Here is a 24,819-nt window from a genome sequence, read left to right on the forward strand (position 1 = left end):
TCACTTAAACTGTACACTTCGTTTAGCACTTTTAAACTGGTACTAAATGAAACAACGACACTGCATTTCTGGCGCAAGATTTTAACCCTTTTAGCTTTAGATGAGTGGTGCGACGTTAAGCGCGTATGCATATGTGCGCCACAGCTCAGATTGTTTGATTTTGTGAGAACCAATGTATGCGTTTATAGCGCTCAAAGGGTTAATAATCGCGGGAACTTGGCCGATTTCATTCCTCTACAGTAACCACTTGTCTTTTGGAAGGTCTTTCTACGTCCAAGTTTTCCTATTTGGGCCACTTACCTCCGTCTTCTCCGCAAACATCCTTCTAGGGCCTGGTCGTCGGTTGACAGCGGCTACAACCATCAGCCTGATGCCAATTGCTGCTCTCACATTTTCAAATCGTTAGGATATTATTACTCGCGTACGTGAAACATCGCCACCATCACCAAATCAATTCGAACGCACAATAACTTTCATATGCATTAATTACATGCTATAGTTCTATCCAAGCACGATCTTCTAACAATCAGGAGGGCGGAAAATAAATGAAACGAAACTCGTATCAACTGAGTGTAATTAATAATTGTATATTTCGGATTATGTAACATAGTCGACGCTCGGGTCGACGTATCTCGATCAGACTGATTTCTTTCTCCTACTCGTCGTCATCCAACGTTTTTAAACAAATGCCGCTCGTGACTTTGGGTGAAGTCGATCTCCGCCTCGAGTATACAACGCTCTTTTTTTGATATCGATCTTACAAAAACCATTAAAAATATTATCGATGATGTTTCGTGGCCTCCATCTTGATTCACTTTCCAATGAAAAACCACCACCCATGAATTTTTTGAATCAACGAACGTAACTTCTCTCAAATGGAAAGTTTATGTTTCAGGAAATCATATTTACAACAGATTTAAATTTCGTATTGAAAAATTTAATTGTTTCTAACGTTTCTACTACAGTTACTGTTGTATTAAATTTGGTATAACGCATGTCCCAACAAATTACTTCTTCTTTAACATTAATGAAACAGTTACTGATCAAGCAACAACTCTTTCTTAACTTAAAGTTTAAAGAAAACGCCATTTTATATGCGTAAACCTGACATATTATGGAAATTCATGCTGAATAACTTCCTTAAATCTGTCGTAGATTTAATATTTGATGAATTAAAAACTGATATACCGTATATATCACAAGAAGTAATTAAATTACGGTCGAAAAAATTCCAAATATATGAACGTAAATCATAAAAAAAACGATTAAACAACCTAACCTACAATTCTGTCATGTACGTTATTATATGAGCATCTCCATAATTACTCTAAATATTCAATTTTCATCCAAGAATGATTCCTAATGAATTATATAAAAACGTAAAGTAATTGAAAACGCATAACATAAATCCCATTTCACTCGAACCAGAGCATCGATCTTTCAATTAATTCCATTTAACTGAATCGAAGTTAACATTCATACGACTGTAAACAGAAGTTCCACTCTCTCCAATTAAGTAAACGATCCTCGTTAATTTCACCGTTTCACCTCTGATTTGTCAAACAACGTAGCAGTTGCCAGCTACAGTCAACGCGGCAACTGGCTCTGCGACAGCCATTGCTTCTTGATCATATCCGAGGCTTTCTCCCCGATCATGATCACCGGGGCATTGATGTTTCCACTGGCGATGGTCGGCATGATGGACGCGTCGACCACCCTCAAACCAGTCACGCCGTAGACCCTCAGTTCAGGGTCGACCACGGCCATTGGGTCCGACCGCGGGCCCATTTTCGCCGTGCCGCTCATGTGGTAGACTGTCATGGTGTACTGGCGAATCATACACTTCCAATACTCGTCCGTGAACGTCGGTATGTGCCTGCAATTGGGAACTGGTTTGCTGTGGTACCGCGCGCCGAATCTCCTCATGGTACTTGTCTGACTGAAAGCGATCGCAGTCTTCACCCCTTCCGCGAGAACATTAGCGTCATCCGGATGGGTCAGGTAGTTGTGGTACAACAGAGGATAGTCGAGCGGGTCCTTAGACCTCAGCTTGATGTAGCCGCGTGACTTGGGCCTGAGCAAAACCGGGATTACGCCGAACACATCGCGATGCGTAATAGCCCCGTAGACATCTTCGTAGAACTCATCTGTCAAGCAGTGAACTCTCCTTATAACGCCGTTATCAGAGACGACAGTTCCGGCGGTGATCATGAACTCGATGTCGGGCCAGTCGTCGCTTTGGTTCGCGTATTTCGTGGCAATAAACCCTATGGCCTCCAAACCATTGCTCGAGGTCATAGGGCCGTCCTCGGTGGCGGCGTACCTGAAAACTGAGTTTGAGTTCACTAAACGGGTGGCCAAGAAGCTGATCGGATAATCGATGAGGAATGCCTGGCCACCGGCCGCGATGTGGTCCTGCAGATTCTGTCCGACCCCTGGAGAGTCCTGGATCACCGGGATGCCTACCTCTCGTAAATTTTCTCTGGGTCCGATCCCAGAGAGCATTAGCAAATGAGGCGTATTTATAGCACCTCCCGACAGAATCACCTCTTTCCTGGCGTACACCACGTCTTTACTACCGTCTCTGATGAACTCGACCCCGTACGCCCTCCTCGTTTGAGGGTTTATTAGAATCTTGGTCACGTGGCTCCAGAGAGACAAGTGGAAGTTTTTGCGTAATTGAATGGGCCTGATGAACGCTTTCGATCCGCTGCATCTCGCTCCTCGTCGCATAGTGTACTGGAAGAAAGCGAACCCCGTCTGATTCTCGCCATTGATGTCCAGTATGTCGTAGCCCATCTCTTCGCCTGCTTGCAAGAAGGCTACCCCCAGGGGAGAGTTGTACACCGCGTCTTGGACCGTCTGGTATCCTCCTTCGAAATAGGATTGTTATTAATTATAAATTAAATAGGAACGTTTGGTGGATATGTTAGTGTGTATGTTGCACAACGCGAAGAAATTCTGAATGATTACGCAAAATTCTCTCCATTTCTTGTAAAGCCTGATACCGCACTTTCCCTGACACTTATATATTTATTTAAATTATATATTTTATATCATATCATTATGTATTTATGTATAAAAAAAGTACGACTCCTCTTTTGTCAATATCAAAATCGTCGTTCAAATTACTAAAAGAGAATGATAAGAGTCAGTTGAAAATGAACAGCGGTAGAGTTAAAAGCGACCAGGCGTAGAGTTAATCTATGAAAATAATTTTTCTTCATATGAAAATACAAATGTATCGGCAATGGTTTCTTACCGGTGTTATGATATTTGGTGTTACGAGCCAGGTAAGGATTTCTTTGGTCTTCGGATTTTTTAAAGTACGGTAGCACATCTTCGTAACCCCAACCAGGGTTCCCAAAGCTCTCCCATTGATCATAGTCTCGACGATTTCCGCGTAGGTACAGCAGCGCGTTAAGTACACTCGAGCCTCCTAAAACCTGTAGAATTTGTACATCACCTCGTTATCCTTTTATATTTTCTAAATTAAGTCTGAATTTATTTTATTAAACATTATTTTTATCAGACATTTTAAGATTTGCTTCAAGATGAAAAAAAGAACGTTTTAATATAAATATTAAAATAGTTAGCTTGATTTTTTGAAAATTCAACAGCCCACATATTGTAATTTTCCGAATTTTGTTTTACGGATCACGTTTTATCCTTACAGATCTTTTATTTTTAACATAATTCGACCCTACATATGTTCTGTTGGATTATTATCATGAACGATACATGAAATATACGTATCAAAACAGATTCTACGTTTTAAATGTTCACATTCCAAATGAAGATAACTGAAGGACCACTAAATTCGTTTATAATTAATCTTGAAGTCAGGAAACTATTATATACAGTTTATAATTTGAAGGACCACTTCATCTTTCTACTTGTGGTCCAGTTCAGTTCTCTGGTGCGTTCAGAAAGGCAAACACGTCTTTCCATGGCATGAAGTAACGATTATTTTGATATGTACGAGGGATGGATGCGTTTGCAAATACGAAAATTTTATGTATACCGACAGATAAAAAAAATAGTCCTACATAGAGGCAGTCGAAGCTGCAATCGGAGAAGTAAAGCTGTTCCTTCTCTGACCTCGTTACTCTTTTTATATTTCCTAAATTAGTTCTGAATTTGTTCCATTGAACATTTTTACTATTTACAATCAAAATAAACTTTTAACATAACTCATTCGAAGTAACCAAGTACAATACGTTTCAAATTTCAAAGAAAGGTTTTAATCGTAAGGTACGTGGTTTGTAATGTAGCGTGAAGTGCTTAAATTCTGAGTTGTGAATAAAAAAGTTGTTCTGGTCTTTCGGGCCCAGCATTTGAGGAATTTAGAGTCAAGGATGATACATGAGTTAGAGGTGACACAAGGGATGAATAATATTTAGAGTATACGACTGTTTCAGATGAATCGATATTTATAAAGGATAGTGATGGTAGCGATGAATCATGAAATAGTGAGTTAGCATATAACATATATAAAAAGATATTATCCATTTTGATAACCCACTTTCAATATATTCTTTTTTTACTTGGAATTTATATTCATAGTTTAATGAATTATGTTTTTTAGTGATCAGGGAGTGATCATGGATATTATGCAATTATGCATAATTAATTGATCAACAATTAATTCAATATTACAACATTTTGATCGTTGTAATACGTTTAACCATTGAAAACGGGTCCCTTTTTCTTCCCAATACTTTTTTCGCATACGTAACGTCTTGAACGTAATTTTTCGAGATGTATTGCGACAGGAGACAAATTTATGTTGTAACACAAATATATATTGGAGACATATTTGGGTATATCGTAACTAGCGTTTATGCGCTGAGTTATGAGAACGGCCTACAAATAACGCAAAAAAGTATAATTTTGTAAACATAATTTTGACAACCGTTTAAATCAATTAAAATCGTATTTGCTTTTCTCCGGCTTTTCAAAAATTGTGTATCTTCTTCACTGTATTTGTTTCTAATTTATATGAAATATTGGCTGTCTTGATGTTTACAACAATGGACAACATAACGTATGATGGAACACTTTAGCTAATGACCATAATCTTTTTGGACCATCGCATATTAAGGCGACCGTTTTACTTGATGTTCATACGCTTTCAAAATTATATGCATCCAGTAGAATTGATACATCGTACTATAGGGGATATAAAATATCAACACAATTCATTTCGATGCAACTCCAGGCATAAATAATTAATTTTCTCAGTTACAAATGCATTCTCAGTTAACTTTCAAATCGTTAATAGATATTTGCAAATACACAAATGCAAGTTTTTCATTTTTAAAATATTTACATTCGATTGCAACAGGTTGTTCAAGTGTTTATGGATCTCCTTAATATGGAAATGAAAATATCGTATAAAAGTAAGTAAAGTGTGTCGATAAAACAGTTCATAAAACGTGTTAAAAATATTATTTAACTGCGAAAGAGAATGCTAGATATAAAAAGAAAATAATAAACAAATTTTTTTACTATGTTTATCTATCGCCTAGAGACTTTCGAACGATAGAATCCGTGGTCAAGAAACGAGTCTCAGATCGTTAAACCTGACTACTTAATTCACAATGCTTATTTTTAGCTGGCTAAGTTCAATACTCGGTTAAAAGCGATTATAATAAAAAAAACTGAAATTCTATGTTTACTCAATCTATTTTCCGGTTTTCAAACAGAGCTGACTCGAACGGTTGATAGTAGCCTGTTATTTGTAAGCATTGACCCCGAAATGTTCAGAGTCACCAGAGCAGGAAAATACTTAAAACCACTTATCGTCACCTTTCCTCTGGTCCAACAGCATCGTCGATCGTTCATCGCCTGGCAAGCCGAGTCCTGTGGTTGCGTCCTATACTTCCAGTCCAGTTTATCGGCATATAAATATGTAGACAGTACAGGAACGTCTGTGAGTTCGGTCTCGTGCCCTCCAGCCTCTAACAGCAACACAGTCCAGTCCGGATTCTCCGTCAACCTGTTCGCGACCACGGTCCCGCCCGTTCCGCCCCCGACAACCACGAAATCGTACTCCTTCCTAAGCTGCTTCGTCACTTTCGGCTGATTCTCGGGATCTACCAGGTCGTAGTTGTAATATGCGAGCGCCGCTAACAGAATAGGGACGATCGCCACTTTCCCAAGGAGCGCTGTCGCGACAGCCATCGCTGTTTTTGGGAGTGGTTTTTGATTCTGCGAAACATTTTCGGCACAAGATCTTTTTTATTCAATGGGCAAATAGAAGTCTGCTGCCTTTTTAAATATTAACCATTCGTTGTTTATTTTATAGAATCCGGAGCATCGGTTTTCCTTAATACTTTAGTTTCCCCAATTTTCTACTTTGTACGTGGATGATACATTAGTAATATTACATTCTTTGTATGTATGATACCAAAATACAAATGTGGCCGTCTAATAAATCCATGTTGGAAACGAATAACTAACCTAAACCTTGATTCAAAGGTAACGACTTCGTGGATATTATTGTTGTTCTCTGCAAGCATACGCCTACACCATGTGCACAGTAACCAATTTGAAAATGAATATGGTTAGGATAGTAGAAGGCTGATAGTAATGAAACCTAACAAAATTAAATATATTAAGTGTAACGATGGAAAAAATGTAACTGGTAGGTGCTTTGCTCACTCCGTTCCCTTCCTGCAGTTTTCACCATGTCACAAAAAATTTCTTTGTATTCGTGAGTCAGAATAAAAGACTGATTATATCGTCAGAAAGCTTAATGAATAAAAAAGTTTCTGTGAAATGTACTGCCCTCGACGTTTAAAAGTAATTACCTCGATAACAGATCATAGTTTCCGTAATTTACAAATTTTGCCCCCCTGATACAAGTTTCAACTTTTATTGCTCCACCTGTTTTTGAGTTTCAGGGTAAAATGGGGTCTACTATAATAGCAAATTTATTGTTCTTTTCAATATTCTTCGTCATTCTCTTGTCAGACTACCCGGTTTGGAAGATACAATTTGGAAGATCAATAATGTGATTGAAACTGCTGTTTCTCTGGGAAAAACAAAAATCCCAATTTTCTCTGCCATTTTTGCAAATTGGACCTAGGTTTATGTGAACTACTTTATTGTATTGCAGGTTTAGTATCATCTTCAAAAATGTATTAACAGAGCTATATAATTAATATTTCCTGTACATACTGAGCTTCCGGTTTACCTTCGAATAAAACATAAAATAAATACAAATTACATTTTTTAAATAAAAATTATTTTTTTATATAGAAACTATCTAAAATTGATTCTTTTTTTGTTGTTTGCCCCTAAACTGGAATTTCTTTGTAAACAACTTATAGTGTCTAAAGCTTCTCTGCTTGACATTGAACTGAGATCCAAATTTGGATCCAGTTTGGTCCATTATTTTATAGCAAATCAGTATTAGCGTGTAAATTATAAACACATATTTCCTCAACAAGAAGTTTTAGAAAAAAGAAATATTGCCTCATATAAAATGAATAACTCAAAAATGAAAAACCAAACCAAATCATTTTTCTTGATCGTTTCATCAAATTTTACGATCACACTTATCATTACAGCCAATCAATTTATTCACAACTATTGTTCCAATTTTCTTATGCTTCCAAAGAACCAAAATCAACATTTTCATCCTCGCAAAGTGAATCGAACGGTTACAGAAGGGGTTAAAATAAAATTGCAACGCATACACAAATGTATTTCCTCAACTAAAGATTTTCTTCTTGAATACATAAAAAAATACCGAACAATTAGAGTTTCGATTATCCAACGACCGTGTAACATGTATTTTTTTTTTATTGCTACCACATCGAACGCACAACTCCGTAAACGCGCTTCACACCTGGACGTTAACGAAACGCGTCCATCGGAACGGAACTCGTCCATTGTAACTCATTCGTTGATACGGCCACATTTTTCTGTTCACGACGAAAACATATATCAAGCAGAAAACGGTAATATGCGTTTGCACAACTTATTTTTACGATGCAGTCTAGTGACCCGCCACGCGACAATCTACCCCTTCGTTACCTTTCGAACATTTTCGACTTCAGTTGTGACATACATTCTTTTCGTATTTTATTACCGACATCGGTGTGTTTTGAAATAACTTTCATTTTATTTTAATTTCAATGTAAAATAGAAATGTAGCTGTTGGTTGCTATGTTTTTTGCAGGCAGTCGTTGTCGAGAAAAATAGAGTTAGAAAATCGGTGTTACAGACAGTCGATTTAACGATTTAACAGTCGACGGAAGATAAAGTAATATAAAAATTCTTGACGAATCAGTTGATCGTTACCTTAAAATGGATAATAATTACAAAAAAAATGATATATAAAATTAAATGAATAATAATTGGCTTTAAAATTTGAATGCTGTAGCATTCAAGTTATTCCAAGTTAATGCCATAGCAATGTGAGATTGTTTAATTAAAGTTAAAAATATATGCTATTCAGATGTCTTTGAGTATTTCTCAATGCAGAATGCCTAAAAAATTTTAAATAACTAAACAGTTATTTACATTTCAAATATATAAGTATAAAGTAATATATTTACAAATTATTTACCAACTTTTTAATGTTATGATGCCTTTTTAGTTTTTGGTCTCTTTAATGGCCAGTCTAAATTTGCATCGTTCTAATTCATTTTTTGATTTTTAGTATACGAATTTTTATTTACCAACAATATACCATATAATTATATATATTTGAATTATTACCAATAACATACCATATAATTATTTACCATATATATGCAAATAAAACTGAATAAAATTCACCTCCAATTACAAAACGAATTCCTCTGTTACAACAACAGCTGATACTTTCGTAGTATAGTCTTCTACAGTTGTGTGTAACGCACAGAAATCGTAAATCTCATTAGCGATGCATTGTTGTGCAACAGGACCATTCAGGACTGTAGTTCGATTATCTCTATCGAGACATTTAAACGGTAGAAACGTATCGATAACAAAATCATAATTAAAAAAGCACCGTTAACAAAAAACTTAACAAAAAAAATTCGACACATACAGATGAATACACTTTCAATTTGATACCATCAATCATACCATTAATTATTTGAACCGTGTGAAATCATGTTTACTATATAATTACAGCTCTGAACAAGTATAAAAAATGAATGAAAATGTTTCTTCAAAAATAAGATTCAAATTCAAGTATTTAAAGAGAATGGAATTGAGAATAACGAACAGTTGCCATAAAAGGAAACAAACCTAAATACAAGGTCGTGCGGAACCATCAGCGTCTGCGTACTAGTCAGATGAACGCATCCTCGGCGCGAGTCACTCACGATGCAATTAAAGAGCTGAAGTTCGATTTTAATTCTTCTTTTTCTTTTAGTTCTTGGAATTATTCGACTGACTCGCGAAAATCTGCGACGCGCATTTGGACGTAGACGGGTCACAAAAGGCTGTCGAGCGACTAGTAATTCCAGAGAAAACGGAATACTGGCTGTTCTTGCCGTTAGGTTCTGCGTATAAATGCATACGGTGTGCTACCACCACTGTGGCTGACAAAAACACCTAGCCCCTATCGTACTTGCACCTTTGACCCTGGAATCGTTCTCGTAGCTCAGCTTCTCGCCCCAATTTCTTCTGACCGACGATCGACCTGGTTGATTGGATATCTCAGGCGTTCTTCGACTATCTATCCAAGATGAATCTTTCCAGTCGCTAATAAGGCTATCATTTCTCTCTATTTAACTGGGAAGGGACGGACCGATGTGCCAACATTTTAGGAAAAAGAATTCGAGCGAACTCTTCAGTCGGCATCTGCGTCAGCTCGCTCATCAAGTTTCTCGTTATTATTTGATATGACCGTGTCGTATTCCGTAATTTTTTTAGGCACATTTTCTTTGTCGCGAAGAACTGTTTTGAAAATTCATCAAGTATGTATTTAATTATAGCGAAAGTCAAGGCGAATCACTTTCGATACGAAATTAATAAATTGAAACTATCTATAACGTTGCAAAATTTTTTTTACGATTATTTAAATATTTCCATTTCCCTTAGTTTTTCAGATTTTTCCTTACACTTTATCGATTATTCGATACAAATACGAGATATCATTTTTAGCCACCTGCAATTTCAAAGCACTTGTACATTCTCTCGTCCCAAAAATCAACCCCAAATTCCTTCATAAATTCAATTTTACTAGTACTTTGCTACACACATACGCACGCCTTTCCACTCGAGTATCTCTCGTTCCTCGTCGATTCGTCGAGATATCATCCTCGTGTATCCTCTCCACAATATAAATCACGTCCTGAAAACTGGAAAACACCCTTTTCAATAAAAGTTTTTAACTCCCGAGTGATACCCAACGACTACTCTGGAGACGCACATGTACAGAAATTGTTCGTCGCTACATTGTATATTGTATTAGAATTGTCTAATCGTGAATCAAGTATTTACTTAGTTCATCAAATTTCTCTGTCGCCTAAAACTTTTCGAACTGAAGTGCCCATCGTTGATAAATCAGAGCGTTCTAATAAAGTAAAAAATTTGGAAAATAATTTATTCAGTAGTTTATTTTAATTGGTTAAGTTTCTTATTCTTCAGGGATTATTTCCCCTTTTGTTTTATGGAAGTCGTATGAGTATTTTGATTATTAATAATGATTGATAACGAGATTTTTATATTTCTATTATGATTCCATATGTATTGCAACGAATACATATATTATAATTATGTTTCTTTCGTAAATTACAGTAATTTCTTTTTGTGACTTAGAAATGATGGAATTTATAAAACTGCATTGGTATTCTTTTTCTTTTCAATAATTGGTTATTCCCTCCAGTGTCTCGTACGAGGACTTTCGTACGAGCGTTACAATGTAAATCTTTTACTCTGTAATTTCCCTTTTTAAGTTTAATAAAAAAACACCGCGAAGTGATAAAAAATTGTATAGAAATTGTAGAAATAAGAAAATCTAGTAGAAGTGGCAGAATTCGTGAAAAATTATTGATTAGTAAAATCTTTAAGTATCGTTCAATATAAAAAACAAATAAAATATTTTCATTATAATTTTAAAATAAGAAATGTTTTCTTTTTTTCTTAATAAAAATCTTGCGAAACTAAGTTATTAGTAACTCTTATTTTTTCTGTTACTGAATAATTTTTTATTTTATTGTGTCTTATTACTAATGTCATATATGTAACTGTAACATCATTGCTTGTTACATTTGTGTCTCATTCATGGTAGCAGAAAGAAAAACTATATTTATTCCGTTTGGATCTCCGAGTCCCATACGTCTCTGCCCTAGTTCCGTTCGTAATTTATTATAAACGTCTAATGAACAATAATTTAAGAAATCATTGCAATATTAACGCAATCCTTTTTTAAGCAAATAATTTATGTGATTTCTTCTCTTTCAGGTAAGATCAAAGTTGTGCAATTAACAAGATTTTATTGACCGCGTTAGCTACGATACATCGAGGAAAGGTAATTTATTTACGGACCTACTTAATTTTCTTTAATAATTAATATATAAAGTTACTATGTGTTTCACTTTAGTTTATTTTTAATAAATATTATTGAAAAGCATTGATGGATTTCGAGAATATACAATGATTCACGCGAGCCTAACAACAAGCAACCGACAATGCACCTAAGCAATGAGAGAAATATCGTATTCCTGTGTTTCTGTTAACGCAAAATCAATTTTGCATTACATAGCCACTTTTAAACGTTTTCATTTTCAATTAATTGTACAAACTTTCCTTCGAGTTAGAATTAAGCATGTTTTTACAAAGAGGCTGAAACCATCAATCATATTAATTTACTGAATGGTAGAAACTCGTTTCGAAAAACTTCATTAGCACATAAGTATTAATCATTATGAAAACGAAATTAATACTAATAATTATATTTAGTGCAACTAATCAAATTATGGAAGAAAGAGCAATGACTGTGAAATTATTTAAACACTGTATCTGTGAGAAATATGTATATACTACCCTCTGTACATTTATTATTGTCATTGTGTTAATTTTCTTTGTGCCAAATTCATCTTATTTCTTTAAATTTCAAAAATTTAATTATTAGAACAAATACATTACATAACTTTTATGAAACCTGTATAAAGTATGCAAGCGTGTAAACAGAGATTTCATAAATTATCGGAATTATGACATAGAAGTTAAGAAATAGTAAGAAAAAAGTATTAAGAACAGAAATATAACAATCCTCACGCGAAAATTGATAACATTAAATCGCTATTTCATAGAAAAGAAGCTATTTCATATAAAACTTTACGCCAAACGCAAGAAAACTTGCTTTCTCCTAAATCGTCCATCGATTAAAACACCCCGAGTCTTTGTATGGCTCAAAGTCATCCCTTTCCATGAATATCGCAATCTTCCACTCAGATCGTGCCACCCAATGCACACTTTTTAACTCATCCGCAAAGCCAGTCGTCCTTAATCATATCGCTGGCTTTTTCCGCGATCATGATCGTAGGAGCGTTCGTGTTCCCTCTGACGATCATTGGTATAATCGAAGCGTCCACCACCCTCAAACCGGCAACGCCGCAAACCCTCAGCCATTTTGCACATGCCTACCGGATGGTAGATGGTCGCACTTCCTATAGTCCCTCGTATCGAACTCGTGATGCCTGCACGCGATTAATCGCAACCCAAGCTTCTGAAACGATTCTGTCTGGAACAGTTCCAGAGCAGCTGACTCGCCTTCCACCATTGCGTCTGCGTTGGAGTTTCTGGGTACCAGTGTCGCTTAAAGTTAGAAATCGTCGACTTTTGGGTAACAACAAACTAGGTCTGATATTGATAGCGTCGTAGGAAGATAGAGGTTCCACGCTTGTCTCCTCGAACTCTGCAGAGTCCTTCAAGAAGCCCATCGGGTTACTGCTGCCGAACGCGTTTGTGCTCGAATACCGTTTGTCAGGAAGACGGCACAACTGAGGCTTCCTGTCACGAACAGAGGACCTCTTCGAACCTTCTTATAGTAGAAGATATCGGCCTTCTTCGTCTCGTTGTCCTTAGATGTAGACGTTGCGCTCAACGCAATCACCAATCCACTCATGGTCACGTGGTAATGTAGGTTCCGTTCCACGAGAATATCGCGTACGAGTTTTCGTAATTTACGTTCCATTAAGAATCCGTTCTCAGACTGTTTAGTCGGGAAATGGACACGTTTGAGTTTTTCTCTAAATTAATTTTTAGCCAATAACTGGTAAACATGTGCAGTTCGATTTTAATTTTACTATCTGTCCTTCGCAGAGTTTTCTCGTACTGTTCAACTTACGAAACACGATTTTACGTTATTTTTAAATGATTTTTTCAAACAATTTTTCTTTTCCATTTTTTAAACAGAATACATTCCAACATATTTGATTTTGATAAACATTATTACGCAGTTATAAGGCTTAAGAGGAAATTGCGAAAAGTAATCGCTGAAAACTCGTTACTGGTCGATATATGAAATCTTAGATCGCAGAGATTATTCGTCATATGTACGCGATATGTATTAGGCACGTATGTGCGAGGACGCTTGTATTACATCCGAAAGTTTGAAAGGTCCGTGGAGATTTTACATTCACACTGGCCACAGTTATGCAACACACTTGTGAAATGTACGTTAAATCGTTTACGCGATCGGTATGAAGTTTCTCGAGAAGGTTTAAACAGTGTACATGACGATAACAAAAGAAATTGTTCAAGTGCTATATTTCTCGTTTGCGTTTGGCTAATGAAAGTTTATTTATAAATAAGTGCGAGCTTCAACTATGGTTGTCCTTAAATCAATTTTAAAAAACAAGTTTAATTGCAGTTAACATAATTATTCTTACAACCGTGATTACAATAAGAAAAACTTTTATTATTTATTATAATAAATATAATAAATAATTTATTATTTATTATTGAATATTATTATTATTGAATTTATGATATTTAGGCAAGATCTCGAAGAGGGGCTTAGCCGCAGAAAAATGTACTTAGCCCTTGTCGAGCACTCGTGCACTCTGTTGTTACTTGATATTTCTTACATTAATAAATCTTTGATTATTTTATCACTATTGTGGCGACCATCGTAGTCGCGGGATACTCCGTGGCACAGGACGGAAGGACGATCTTAACTCTCGAAGCGAAGAGACAGAAGAAATTAAACGTACGTCACAACTCCAAACTTCCTCTTCGTCTTCGAGGGTTAAAAAGAACGTTCGAAGAATCTCTCCGTCCTTTTCGCCTTCGAAATGAGGGGATGGGATTTAGACGGCGTAGTTGAGGGACCGACTCCTCCCGCAAATTTTTATTCGATACTTGCTTAGAGCGTATCGCGAACATATTCAGTCTTCTTAGTATATAGTCTTGTTAAAATAAATTATTCGTTATTGTTGACCATAATCTTTCTTTAATTCTTCGCGTCATCTTCCCAAAGTATCATCGTTAAAAATTGATTTTATACCAAATACAATTTTTGTTATAGCTGTGTTATCGTAAAATAAATGATTTCTTAAGATAGTTTTCTGTTGTCATTAAATTGAAAAAAATTGTTAGGTTTTAATGTGGGATAATATATTTGATATGCTACACAACATACATCACGTTACGACAAAGACGGACGAAGGACTGATTGACTAGCAAGAACTCAACCTAAAAGAAAAGAAGGTTCGATCACGGCAACGTCACACATACGCATCGTGTACATCGACACAAGTACAAAAATAGTTCCATATTTTATCCAAAAAATTATTGATTACATTGAGTAAAAAATTCATGCGTCCTGAGAAAGCGTGCACTCCTTGTTCACACTGTAGTAATGTAATCAAAATTATTTTACAGTTCATACTATAATAATAAAATTATGCTGACTCTCTTTTTAATAATAATCACAAAACTTTATGTTGATCAAATTCATAACTTGATCAGTATAAATTCTTTCAATTTTCTTGGCATTATAAAAAACTTCATTTCCAACAAACGCTATCTAACATTACTTAAATAATTCACTTATATATTACTTCTCTCTATCATAACAATGAAAATATATAATGTTAATATTATTTTATTCAGCCATTTGTGAGTAAAACTAAAATGTGCACTATACTTAATAAATTTGATTGTGTACCTGAATAATAATAAAACGATTATTTACGAAATCGATGGACACCTTATACTATTTATAATTCTGAATGGACACCGTTTATGTCACAATACAGATAAAATAAATATTATTTGGTCCGCAAGGAACATCTTTATCTCTATAGTTCATTTATAAGTAAAATATTATAAAACTCGAATTAATTTTTCTTTCATATTTACTATTGTATTCCTTATTTCAAATAATTCAATATAGTTTCTTATACCATTCGTAAAATGCCATAATAGAATTATTCATTTTGTTATTGACAATTTTCACAACTATCAAAGAAATTTATTTCTACCTAATATTAATTTCACAGAAGATTTTAAATATGTTAAGCAATAAAAATGACATTCAAAAATACTAAATTCTCAAATATTATAATAATAAATTTCTTAATTATTTTCATAGTGAAAAATTCTTTTCTAAAAAATCGTGTTTCCTGTGAATTATTGTTCATAGTTTTCTTTATCCCGGGATTTGTAAGAAAATTATGAATTAAATAGTACTCTCTGTTTCAAGTAGTAAAATGAGATATGCTTCTACCAATAAACTTCTTTCAGGAACATTTATCACAACGTTTTTCCTCATTTTTTATGAATCGTAATCCACACTATTATATGCCATTGATATAACGTTACATTTTGATTACCTTCAAATTCAATTGGACTTTCACGTTTACAACAGAATCGTTCGCTCGAAATGTACCTTATAACATTGTGTTATGAAATAAAAAACCTGTAACGCGTTTACATAAAAGTAAAATGTCTATATACCTGACATCCATTATTTTATTTTTATATTCTACCACATCAAATATCTTATAACACAGCAGCAGATACCTTCCAATTTATCATTGAACGCTCCTCCATTATCATCGAGGCATTAATTGTTGCCAATGCAAACGTTATTTCGTCTTCGAAATCGATTGACGTACGCTCATTTCAGTATTTTATGCATTAATTATGCAAAAATTTATGTGACTTCACCCTTCGTAAGGGCGCGGTCACGGGTTACACTAATTCCGTCGAAGTTTTCCCACCGACTGAAATATGGGTCACAGTCCACCGGACGATCAAACGTGTAGCAATACCGGGTATCGATTATGTAATAAATGTATGAATTTTAAAACTCGAAACGTGTTTGGTGAGTTGCCTTGCGTGCCTTACCTCCATCTCTCTTTTCACTAACACTTTTATCGTTTATTCGTGTAATTGCTGCACTATTTCGCGTCTCGTAAATGTTATGGAAATTTAAACAGAAACGTTGACTCGATTTTTCATCTCATTTACTTGTATTTCAATAAAAGAAAGCAGAATTAATGTCGTACTTTTGAATTTGAAAAATTTTGAATTTGTTTAGTGATTGATTGAAGTCGCTTCGTTTATGTAGAGAAATCTTTTTTCATACTTCTAATTAGGTGCGTGTACGAAATATTGTTTGTATAAACGCCGCAGTAGCCACAGCTATTTTTTTTAAAGCATCGCTTTCCATATTTCTTACGTACTATAACCGCGTATTTAATACTAAAATATCTATTTGAAACGATAAAAATCGATATTAAGATTTCATATTTTAATTACGAATTTCGTTTCTTTGAAGCAACTATGTGGTTGTCTCAATTTTTTTACGCTTTTGCATATTTTCTACTTAAGTCGGTAACAAAAATAATAATGAAAAGAATTATTTTCACTGGAAACGCTATTTTTTGTAAATTATTTTGAATAAAGAATTAAAAATATTTATCGATGACATTTCGAGGCCTCCTTTTTGTTTCATTTTCTAGTGAAAAACCACCACCCATGAATTTCATGAATCAACGAACGGGCTACCTGAACTTTTACTTAACCTTTTTCAAATGGAAAAATCTAATTGTCTCTACTATAATTACTATTAAATTCGATGTAACACATGTCCCAATGAATCGCTTCTTCTTTAAAATTAATGAAACAGTTACTGATTTGACATATTACAGAAATTCATGCTGAATAACTTTAAATCTGTCATAAATTTAACATTTGATAAATTAAAAACTGTTATGCTGTATATATCACAAGGTAAGAAGCAATTAAATTACGCTCCAAAAAATTCCAAATATATCAGCACAAACCATAACAAAACGAATAAACGATTTAACCTATAATTCTGTCATGTACGATATTATATGAGCATCTCCATAATTACTCTAAATATTCCAGTCTCCATTACAGAAAATATAAACACAAATCATCCACATAACATAATCAGTATTTGATATATAACCCATACTATGTACCAAACCATTCGCAACGACTCTACCAACAAGAATTCAACACGCATAACCAAAATCCCATTTCATTCAAACCTGACCATCGATCTTTCGATTAACTCCATTTAACAGAATCGAAGTTAACATTCGCACAACTGAAAACAGAAGTTCCACTCTCCGATGGAGTATCCTCGTTAATTTCACTGTTCCACCTGTCATTTGCGAAGCAACGTAGCAGCTGCATCTACAGTCAACGCAACAGAGGTCGATTTCTCGACAAGAATTCCTCGTATCACGAACCAACGATCGTGACGTTGCTCCTCTTCCTTCGCGACAGCCATTGCTTCTTGATCATGTCCGCGCCTTTCTCTCCGATCATTACCACCGGGGCATTGATGTTTCCGTTGGTAATAGTCGGCATGATCGACGCGTCGACCACCCTCAAACCAGTCACGCCGTAGACCCTCAGTTCCGGATCGACCACGGCCATTGGATCCGTGGGTGGGCCCATTTTCGCCGTGCAACTCATGTGGTAGATGGTCATGGTGTACTGGCGAATTACGCAGTTCCAATACTCGTCCGTGAACATCGGTATGTGCCTGCAATTGGGCAACGCTTTGCTGTGGAATCGAGCGCCGAATCTCCTCATGCTGCTTGTCTCGCCAAAAGCGATCGCAGCTTTCACCCCTTCCCTCAGAACGTTCACGTCGTCCGGATGGGTCAGGTAGTTGTGGTACAACAGAGGATACTCGAGCGGATTCTTAGACCTCAGCTTGATGTAGCCGCGCGACTTGGGCCTGAGCATCATGGGGAACACGCCAAACACGTCGCGGCCGTTGATATTCCCGTAGACGTCGTTGTAGAACTCGTCGCTCAGTCCGTGGGCTCTCTTCACCTGAGTGCCACCGTCGGAGCTGGTAGACGTGGAGGTCAGCATGAACTCGATATCGGGCCAGTCGTCGGTTTGATTCGCGTATTTCGTTGAAATGAACCCTACAGCCTCTAAACCTATACTGGAAGTCAACGGGCCATTCTCAGTCATGGCGTACCTCAGAGCCGAGTTCAAGTTCACCAAACGGTTGATCACGATGCTGATCGGATAGTCGATTAGAAATACGAGGCCACCGACCGCGATGTGGTCCTGCAGATTCTGTCCGACCCCTGGAGAGTCCTGGATCACCGGGATGCCCACCTCTTGTAAATGTTCTTTGGGTCCGATCCCGGAGAGCATTAGCAATTGAGGCGTATTTATAGCGCCTGCTGACAGAATCACCTCTTTCCTGGCGTACACCACCTCCTTACGACCTTCTCTGATGAACTCGACCCCGTACGCCCTCTTCGTTTGAGGGTTTATTAGAATCTTGGTCACGTGGCTCCAGAGAGACAAGTGGAAGTTTCTGCGTAGTTGGATGGGCCTGATGAACGCTTTCGATCCGCTGCATCTTGCTCCTCGTCGCATAGTGTACTGGAAAAAAGCGAACCCCGTCTGATTCTCGCCATTGATGTCCAGTATGTCGTAGCCCATCTCTTCGCCTGCTTGCAAGAAGGCTACCCCCAGGGGAGTGTTGAACACCGCGTCTTGGATCGTCATGTATCCTCCTTCAAAAATAGGATTGGTATTAATTATAAGTTAAATGGGGACGGTTGGTGTTGCAAAGCACGAAGAAATTTTTTTTTCATTTCATGTTAAGCCTGAAATCGTAGTTAAAGTCGCTAAAAAAGGGTGGCTGTATAGAAAATCTTATTAGCATTAGAAAGAAGGGATAATAGAAGCAGACTAACTTCTCACGAACCTGTCCCTGGTGAATGTAAAGTGGCTTTGGTATGCAATAGCACTTAAGCGACCTTCAACTCGTCAAAAAGAAAATGGTAACAAAAAATCGGAACGCGCGAAACCTTTTCAACATTTCCCATTGTCCGTAACTTTTTTCTGCCTCTCGATCTATACTGTTGATTGATACCACAGGTCACTTTGGAAACAGTAGCAACGGGCTGTATAACATTAACCTAAATTCAATTGTGAAACCAGCTTTTCCTCATACGGCAAGTGCGCCTAACATTAGCAATGCAAACAATCGATCTAAATATCCTTACGCGAACAAAGTGAAATGATCAGGCTGTAATAATAAAATTAGTATCACAGTTCGTTAAACTCACGTTTATTCGATGCAACATGAAAAGATCTTATTTTTATTGTGACAAAACTACACGTATCATTTTCTTAGATTCGTACGTGTAGTGTGAAATGTTTCATGAGTGCGCACCAGTGGGTATGTGTGATAACTTAAGATAACAGAAGTTCGTGAGGCTGAAGTGCGAAAGAAGACTGTTTGAAAATGATAAGGATAGCGTGAATCTAATCGCGAGACTTCAAGGAATGGGTGCATGATAAATTTCCGGGGAACAAGGTTTTTCGTACGAATGAGTCAGTTTAAAATCAACAGTGATAGACTTCAAAGATATCAAGCATAGAGTTAAGAACGGAGGAATAGTGACTGTAGTTATTAAAGTATTTAATTTTATTTATTATTTATTATTGAAGTATTAATTTTATTTATTATTTAATCCTTATCAAATAAGTATTCTACATATGAGAATAAAAAAGTATCGGCAATGGTTTCTTACCGGTGTTATGATATTTGGTGTTACGAGCCAGGTAAGGATTTCTTTGGTCTTCGGATTTTTTAAAGTACGGTAGCACATCTTCATAACCCCAGCCAGGGTTCCCAAAGCTCTCCCATTGATCATAGTCTCGACGATTTCCGCGTACGTACAGCATCGTGTTAAGTACACTCGAGCCTCCCAAAACCTGTAGAATTTGTATAGATAATTAAACAAAAATCATAGAGTTTTTAATACACGCACACGAGAAATGAACAATCGAAACAAGCAACTGAAAAAGCGAAGTCATAAGGAACGCGCCTATAAGGTCTTGACCTCGTTATTCTTTTATATTTTCTAAATTAGGACTGAATTTATTCTATCAAACGTTATTTTTATTAGTCATCAGAGGGACCTGTAAGGAAACGTGGAAATCCTAAGCACTCGAGTGGGACGCTTGATTTTTTGTCACCTCGAGGTCGAGCAGAAAAGAAAAACGGGGTGTGATAGATTAGGCACTTCACAGTACTCCGTCCTAGAAAAGGAGAGGGCTTGACCTTCGCGACTGCAATGCAGCTATTCATTCTTTTTAGGGATGTCAGGAACGAATACACTGAGTTTTGAAAGTGACCTAAGACCATTTATGTTCAAAGCAAGACATTTAAGGGTTTGCGTATTAATAAACTTAAAAATATTGGTAACTAATAAAATGATAGTAGAATGTTTTTCTGTTTCTAAGGCTGTGTAATTTATCGACCCAATTAGCGTTCTTAACATTATTTAAAAAATATTACGTTCTTGATGGCTATAAATGGATTCAAGCCATTTTTAAAATAAAAGCTTGTATCGTTCTATTAACCAGCAAATTTTCCTTTTACAAAGTTCTAGTCATTTTAAATATATTGTTTAACATTTACCTTAAAATGAAAAAATAACGTAGAAATGTAAATACTAAAATAATTAAAATGATTTTTAAAAAATGGATTTAGACCATTGTTAAAATAAACGGCTCAAATATTGTAATTTGTCCACTTTCTTCTTTAGAATCACGTTTTACCCTTACAGATCCTTTATTTTTAACATAATCCCAACCTACATGTGTCCTGTTGGATTATTATCTTGAACGATACATGAAATATACGAAACAAAACAGATTCTACGTTTTAAATATTCACATTCCAAACAAAGATAATTGACCAAGATAAAGGACCACTAAATTCGTTTATAATTAATCTTGAAGTAAGGAAACTATTATATACAGTTTATAATTTAAAGGACCACTTCAGCTTTCTACTTGTGGTCCAGATCAGTTCTCTCGTGCGTGCAGAAAAGCAAACACGTCTTTCCATGGCATAAAGTAACGATTACTTAGATATATACGAGGGATGGATGCGTTTGCAAATACGAAAATTTTATGTATACGAAAGATAGAAAATGGTCCGACATAGAGGCAGTCGAAGCTGCAATCGGAGAAGTAAAGCCGTTCCTTCTCTGACTTCGTTATTCTTTTTATATTTTCTAAATTAGTTCTGAATTTGTTCCATTAAACATTTTTATTATTTACGATCGGGGTTATGTTAAAAATAAATTTTTAACATAACCCAATCGATGTAACCAAGTACAATACGCTTCAAATTTCAAAGAAAGGTTTTAATCATAAGGTACGAGGTTTGTAGTCTAGCGTGAAGTGCTTAAATTCTGAGTTGTGAATAAGAAAGCTGTTCTGATCTTTCGAGCCTAGTATTTGAGGAATTTAGAGTCAAGGATGATACATGAGTTAGAGGTGACACAAGGGATGAATAATATTTAGGGTATACGACTGTTTCAGATGAATCGATATTTATAAAGGATTGTGATGGTAAGGATGGATTATGAAATAGTGAGTTAACAGTTAACATATATATACATAGATATTCTCCATTTTGATAACCCACTTTCAATATATTCTCATTTTACTTGGAATTTATATTCATAATTTAATGAATTATATTTTTTAGTGATCGGGGAGCGAGATGCAATTATGCAGAATTAATTGATCAACAATTAATTCAATGTTACAACATTTTGATCATTGTAATACATTTAATCGCTGAAAACGAGTCCCTTTTTCTGCCTAATAATTTTTCGCATACGTAACGTCTTGTACGTAATTTCTCCTTTTTATTGTCCTTTTTTTTTTGGAAACGAAAGGTTGATTGATCTTGAACGAATCCTATAACTTTCTCCCGACATGCGCGAACTCGAGATGCATTGCGACACGAGAGATAATTTTATCTTAGGTATATAGTATCTGGCAATTAGACGCTGAATTATACGAATGACCTACAAATAACAAAAAATTCCTAAATCTGAATTTCAATTCGAAATATGATATGTTTAAATATAATTTGGACGAATGTATAAATCAATTAAAATCGTACTTGCTTTTCTATAGCTTTTCAAAAATTGTATATCTTCTTCACTGTATTTGTTTCTAATTTATATTAAGTATTGGCTGTCCTGATGTTTGCACAAATCCGAACCGTCGAAAATCAAGGCGATCGTTTTACTTATTGTCAAAATGCTTTCAAAATTATATGCACCCAGTAGAATTGATAATGTAAATTGTCAACACAGTCCATTTCGATGCAATTCCATGCATAAATAATTAATTTTCTCAGTTACAATCTGTTCTAAATTGTTAATAGATATTTTCAGATACACAAACGCAAGTTTTTCATTTTTAAAACATTTACATTTAATTGCAACAGGTTGTTCAAGTGTTTATGGAACTCCTTAATATGGAAATGAAAATATTAAAAATATTATTTAACTGCGAAAGCAAATTATTATGTTTATCTGCCGCCTAGAAATTTCCAAACGATGATATCTGAGGTCAAGAAACGGATCCTCAGGTCATTAAACCGGACTATTTAATTCAAACGTGTTTATTCCCAGCTGGCTACGTCCGATCTCAAATCGCAAATTAATATACAGAATAGCAAACCGGCTAACAACGGTCATAATAAAAAAAAAATGAAATTCCAAGTTTACTCAACCCGACCTCCGTTCTGAGATAGAGGTGACTCAGACGGTCGCTAAATAGTCTACTAATTTAAAGCCAGGACCTTGAAATATTAGTCACCAGAGCAGGAAAATACTTAAAACTATTTATCGTCACCTTTCCTCTGGTCCAGCAGCATCGTTGATCTTTCATCGCCTGGCAAGCCGAGTCCTGTGGTTGCGTCCTATATTTCCAGTCCACTTTGCTCTTATGCAAATAGATAGACAGGATAGGAACGTCTGTGATCTCTGTCTCGTGCCCTCCAGCCTCTAACAGCAACACAGTCCAGTCAGGATTCTCCGTCAACCTGTTCACGACCACGGTCCCGCCCGATCCTCCCCCGATCACCACGAAATCGTACTCCTTTCGAAGCTGCTCCGTCACTCTCGGTTGATTCTCGGGATCCATCAGGTCGTAGTTGTAATATGCGAGCGCCGCTATCAGAATCGGGACGATCGCCACTTTCCCAAGGAGCACGGTGGCCCCCTTTATCGCCACCGTTGCCGCTGTCACGACACCCATCGCTGTTTTGGGAATGGTATTTGGTTCCGCGAAATATTTTGGCCGCGCGAATTTTTTTTAATTAAACGAAGAAATATAAGTCTTCTGCCTTTTTAAATTCTAACCATTCGTTGTTTGTTTTATGGAATTCGCAGCATCGATTTTCCTCAATTTTTTAGTTTCTTCAATTTTCTACTTTGTACGTGGATACGTAAGAAATATTAGCGGTCTTGTATGTATCTTTCGTGTGTGAACAGTTGATTTTCATCATCGTTGTCGAAATGAAGGGTTGTTTCATTCATATTTCTACTGATAGTACTTTGGTAGCGATATCAGCTGTTCTTACGGAACTACCCCATCTCGCGCGGGGTATATTCGCAGCGTAACTACGCTAAATGATTCAATTATTTCCAGTGTTATCGAAGTTTGATAGCAGCTATGTGGAGGGAAGTTTTATTATTCCAGACAACTGCTTTCTCGATCGTAAGAAAACGGAATTACGACGATGTTAGATTCGTGATGATATCCTGATAGGTCCAATTAGTTGACGTAAGAGAACCTGAAAAAATAGCACAATTTTATCATTTTGTTTTTGCAAATATAACTGAAAGTGCGTCTCGTATTGCGTTTTTATGTTCTACTAACATTTTTAGAAGTACGTGTATATGACTGTTTGATACATTTTTTTGACAATCTTAATTTAAGCAATATTTATAAATTACACTATGTCCGAAGTAAATGTAATTAAAAGTGTAAGTCTCTAATTTTTTATTTCAAAATATTTTGAATATTTCTTAACGTTCAAACTTCTGCTTTCCAATTTTTTATTTCGAATAATTGTTCTGTCGTGGTTCCAAAATTTCCACTATCAAAAGAGAAAACTATGTTTGATTGGTGTACCTATCGCAATTTTGATTAAGCAAAAATTCGTTTTTTTTCGATTTTCAAGATAATTCCGTAATGCATCGATAAATAAATAGGGAAAGTGGATTTCGTAACTATCGGTATCCTCTACGACTAGCTCTTTCGAAATTCTCCTACAAATCAATGTCAGGTTCGTCATACTACGAGGCAAATTTAAACGCAAAATGTCACTAATGTAGAAATTAATGAATAACAAGGAGGACATGGTGCAATTCTCACTTTCATATTTGAATTTTACGTAAACGGACTCCCTTCTGATTCATCTCGTAGTAGTGTTTTATTTTAGGTACCAAGATTACGAAATTGATATCTTTTTTTCAACCACGTGACTATGATAATTATAGTCGATTCATTTTGGATTCG

At 35.8% G+C, this 24,819-nt stretch overlaps 3 protein-coding genes across 4 annotated transcripts in view; 1 reads left to right on the forward strand and 2 right to left on the reverse strand.

The window, feature by feature from the left end:
• Flo2 (flotillin-2) overlaps positions 1 to 24,819 on the forward strand; it is a 177,447-nt gene that overhangs the window by 68,253 nt on the left and 84,375 nt on the right. The gene's annotated exons all lie outside the window — the stretch shown is intronic.
• LOC143433669 (glucose dehydrogenase [FAD, quinone]-like) lies at positions 1,445 to 6,186 on the reverse strand. The gene is made up of 4 exons (XM_076911126.1): positions 5,812 to 6,186; positions 3,263 to 3,446; positions 1,601 to 2,873; positions 1,445 to 1,550 (listed from the first exon to the last, which is right to left on the reverse strand). The coding sequence occupies exons 1-4, from the start codon at positions 6,184 to 6,186 to the stop codon at positions 1,445 to 1,447; spliced, it is 1,938 nt and encodes a 645-aa protein (XP_076767241.1).
• LOC143433661 (glucose dehydrogenase [FAD, quinone]) lies at positions 17,626 to 23,571 on the reverse strand. The gene is made up of 3 exons (XM_076911111.1): positions 23,149 to 23,571; positions 20,013 to 20,196; positions 17,626 to 18,986 (listed from the first exon to the last, which is right to left on the reverse strand). Exons 1-3 carry the CDS (start codon positions 23,551 to 23,553, stop codon positions 17,680 to 17,682), a joined length of 1,896 nt encoding a protein of 631 aa, XP_076767226.1. The 5' UTR covers positions 23,554 to 23,571; the 3' UTR covers positions 17,626 to 17,679.

The sequence above is a fragment of the Xylocopa sonorina genome, chromosome 3, assembly GCF_050948175.1.
Source record: "Xylocopa sonorina isolate GNS202 chromosome 3, iyXylSono1_principal, whole genome shotgun sequence".
Lineage (NCBI taxonomy): Eukaryota > Metazoa > Arthropoda > Insecta > Hymenoptera > Apidae > Xylocopa > Xylocopa sonorina.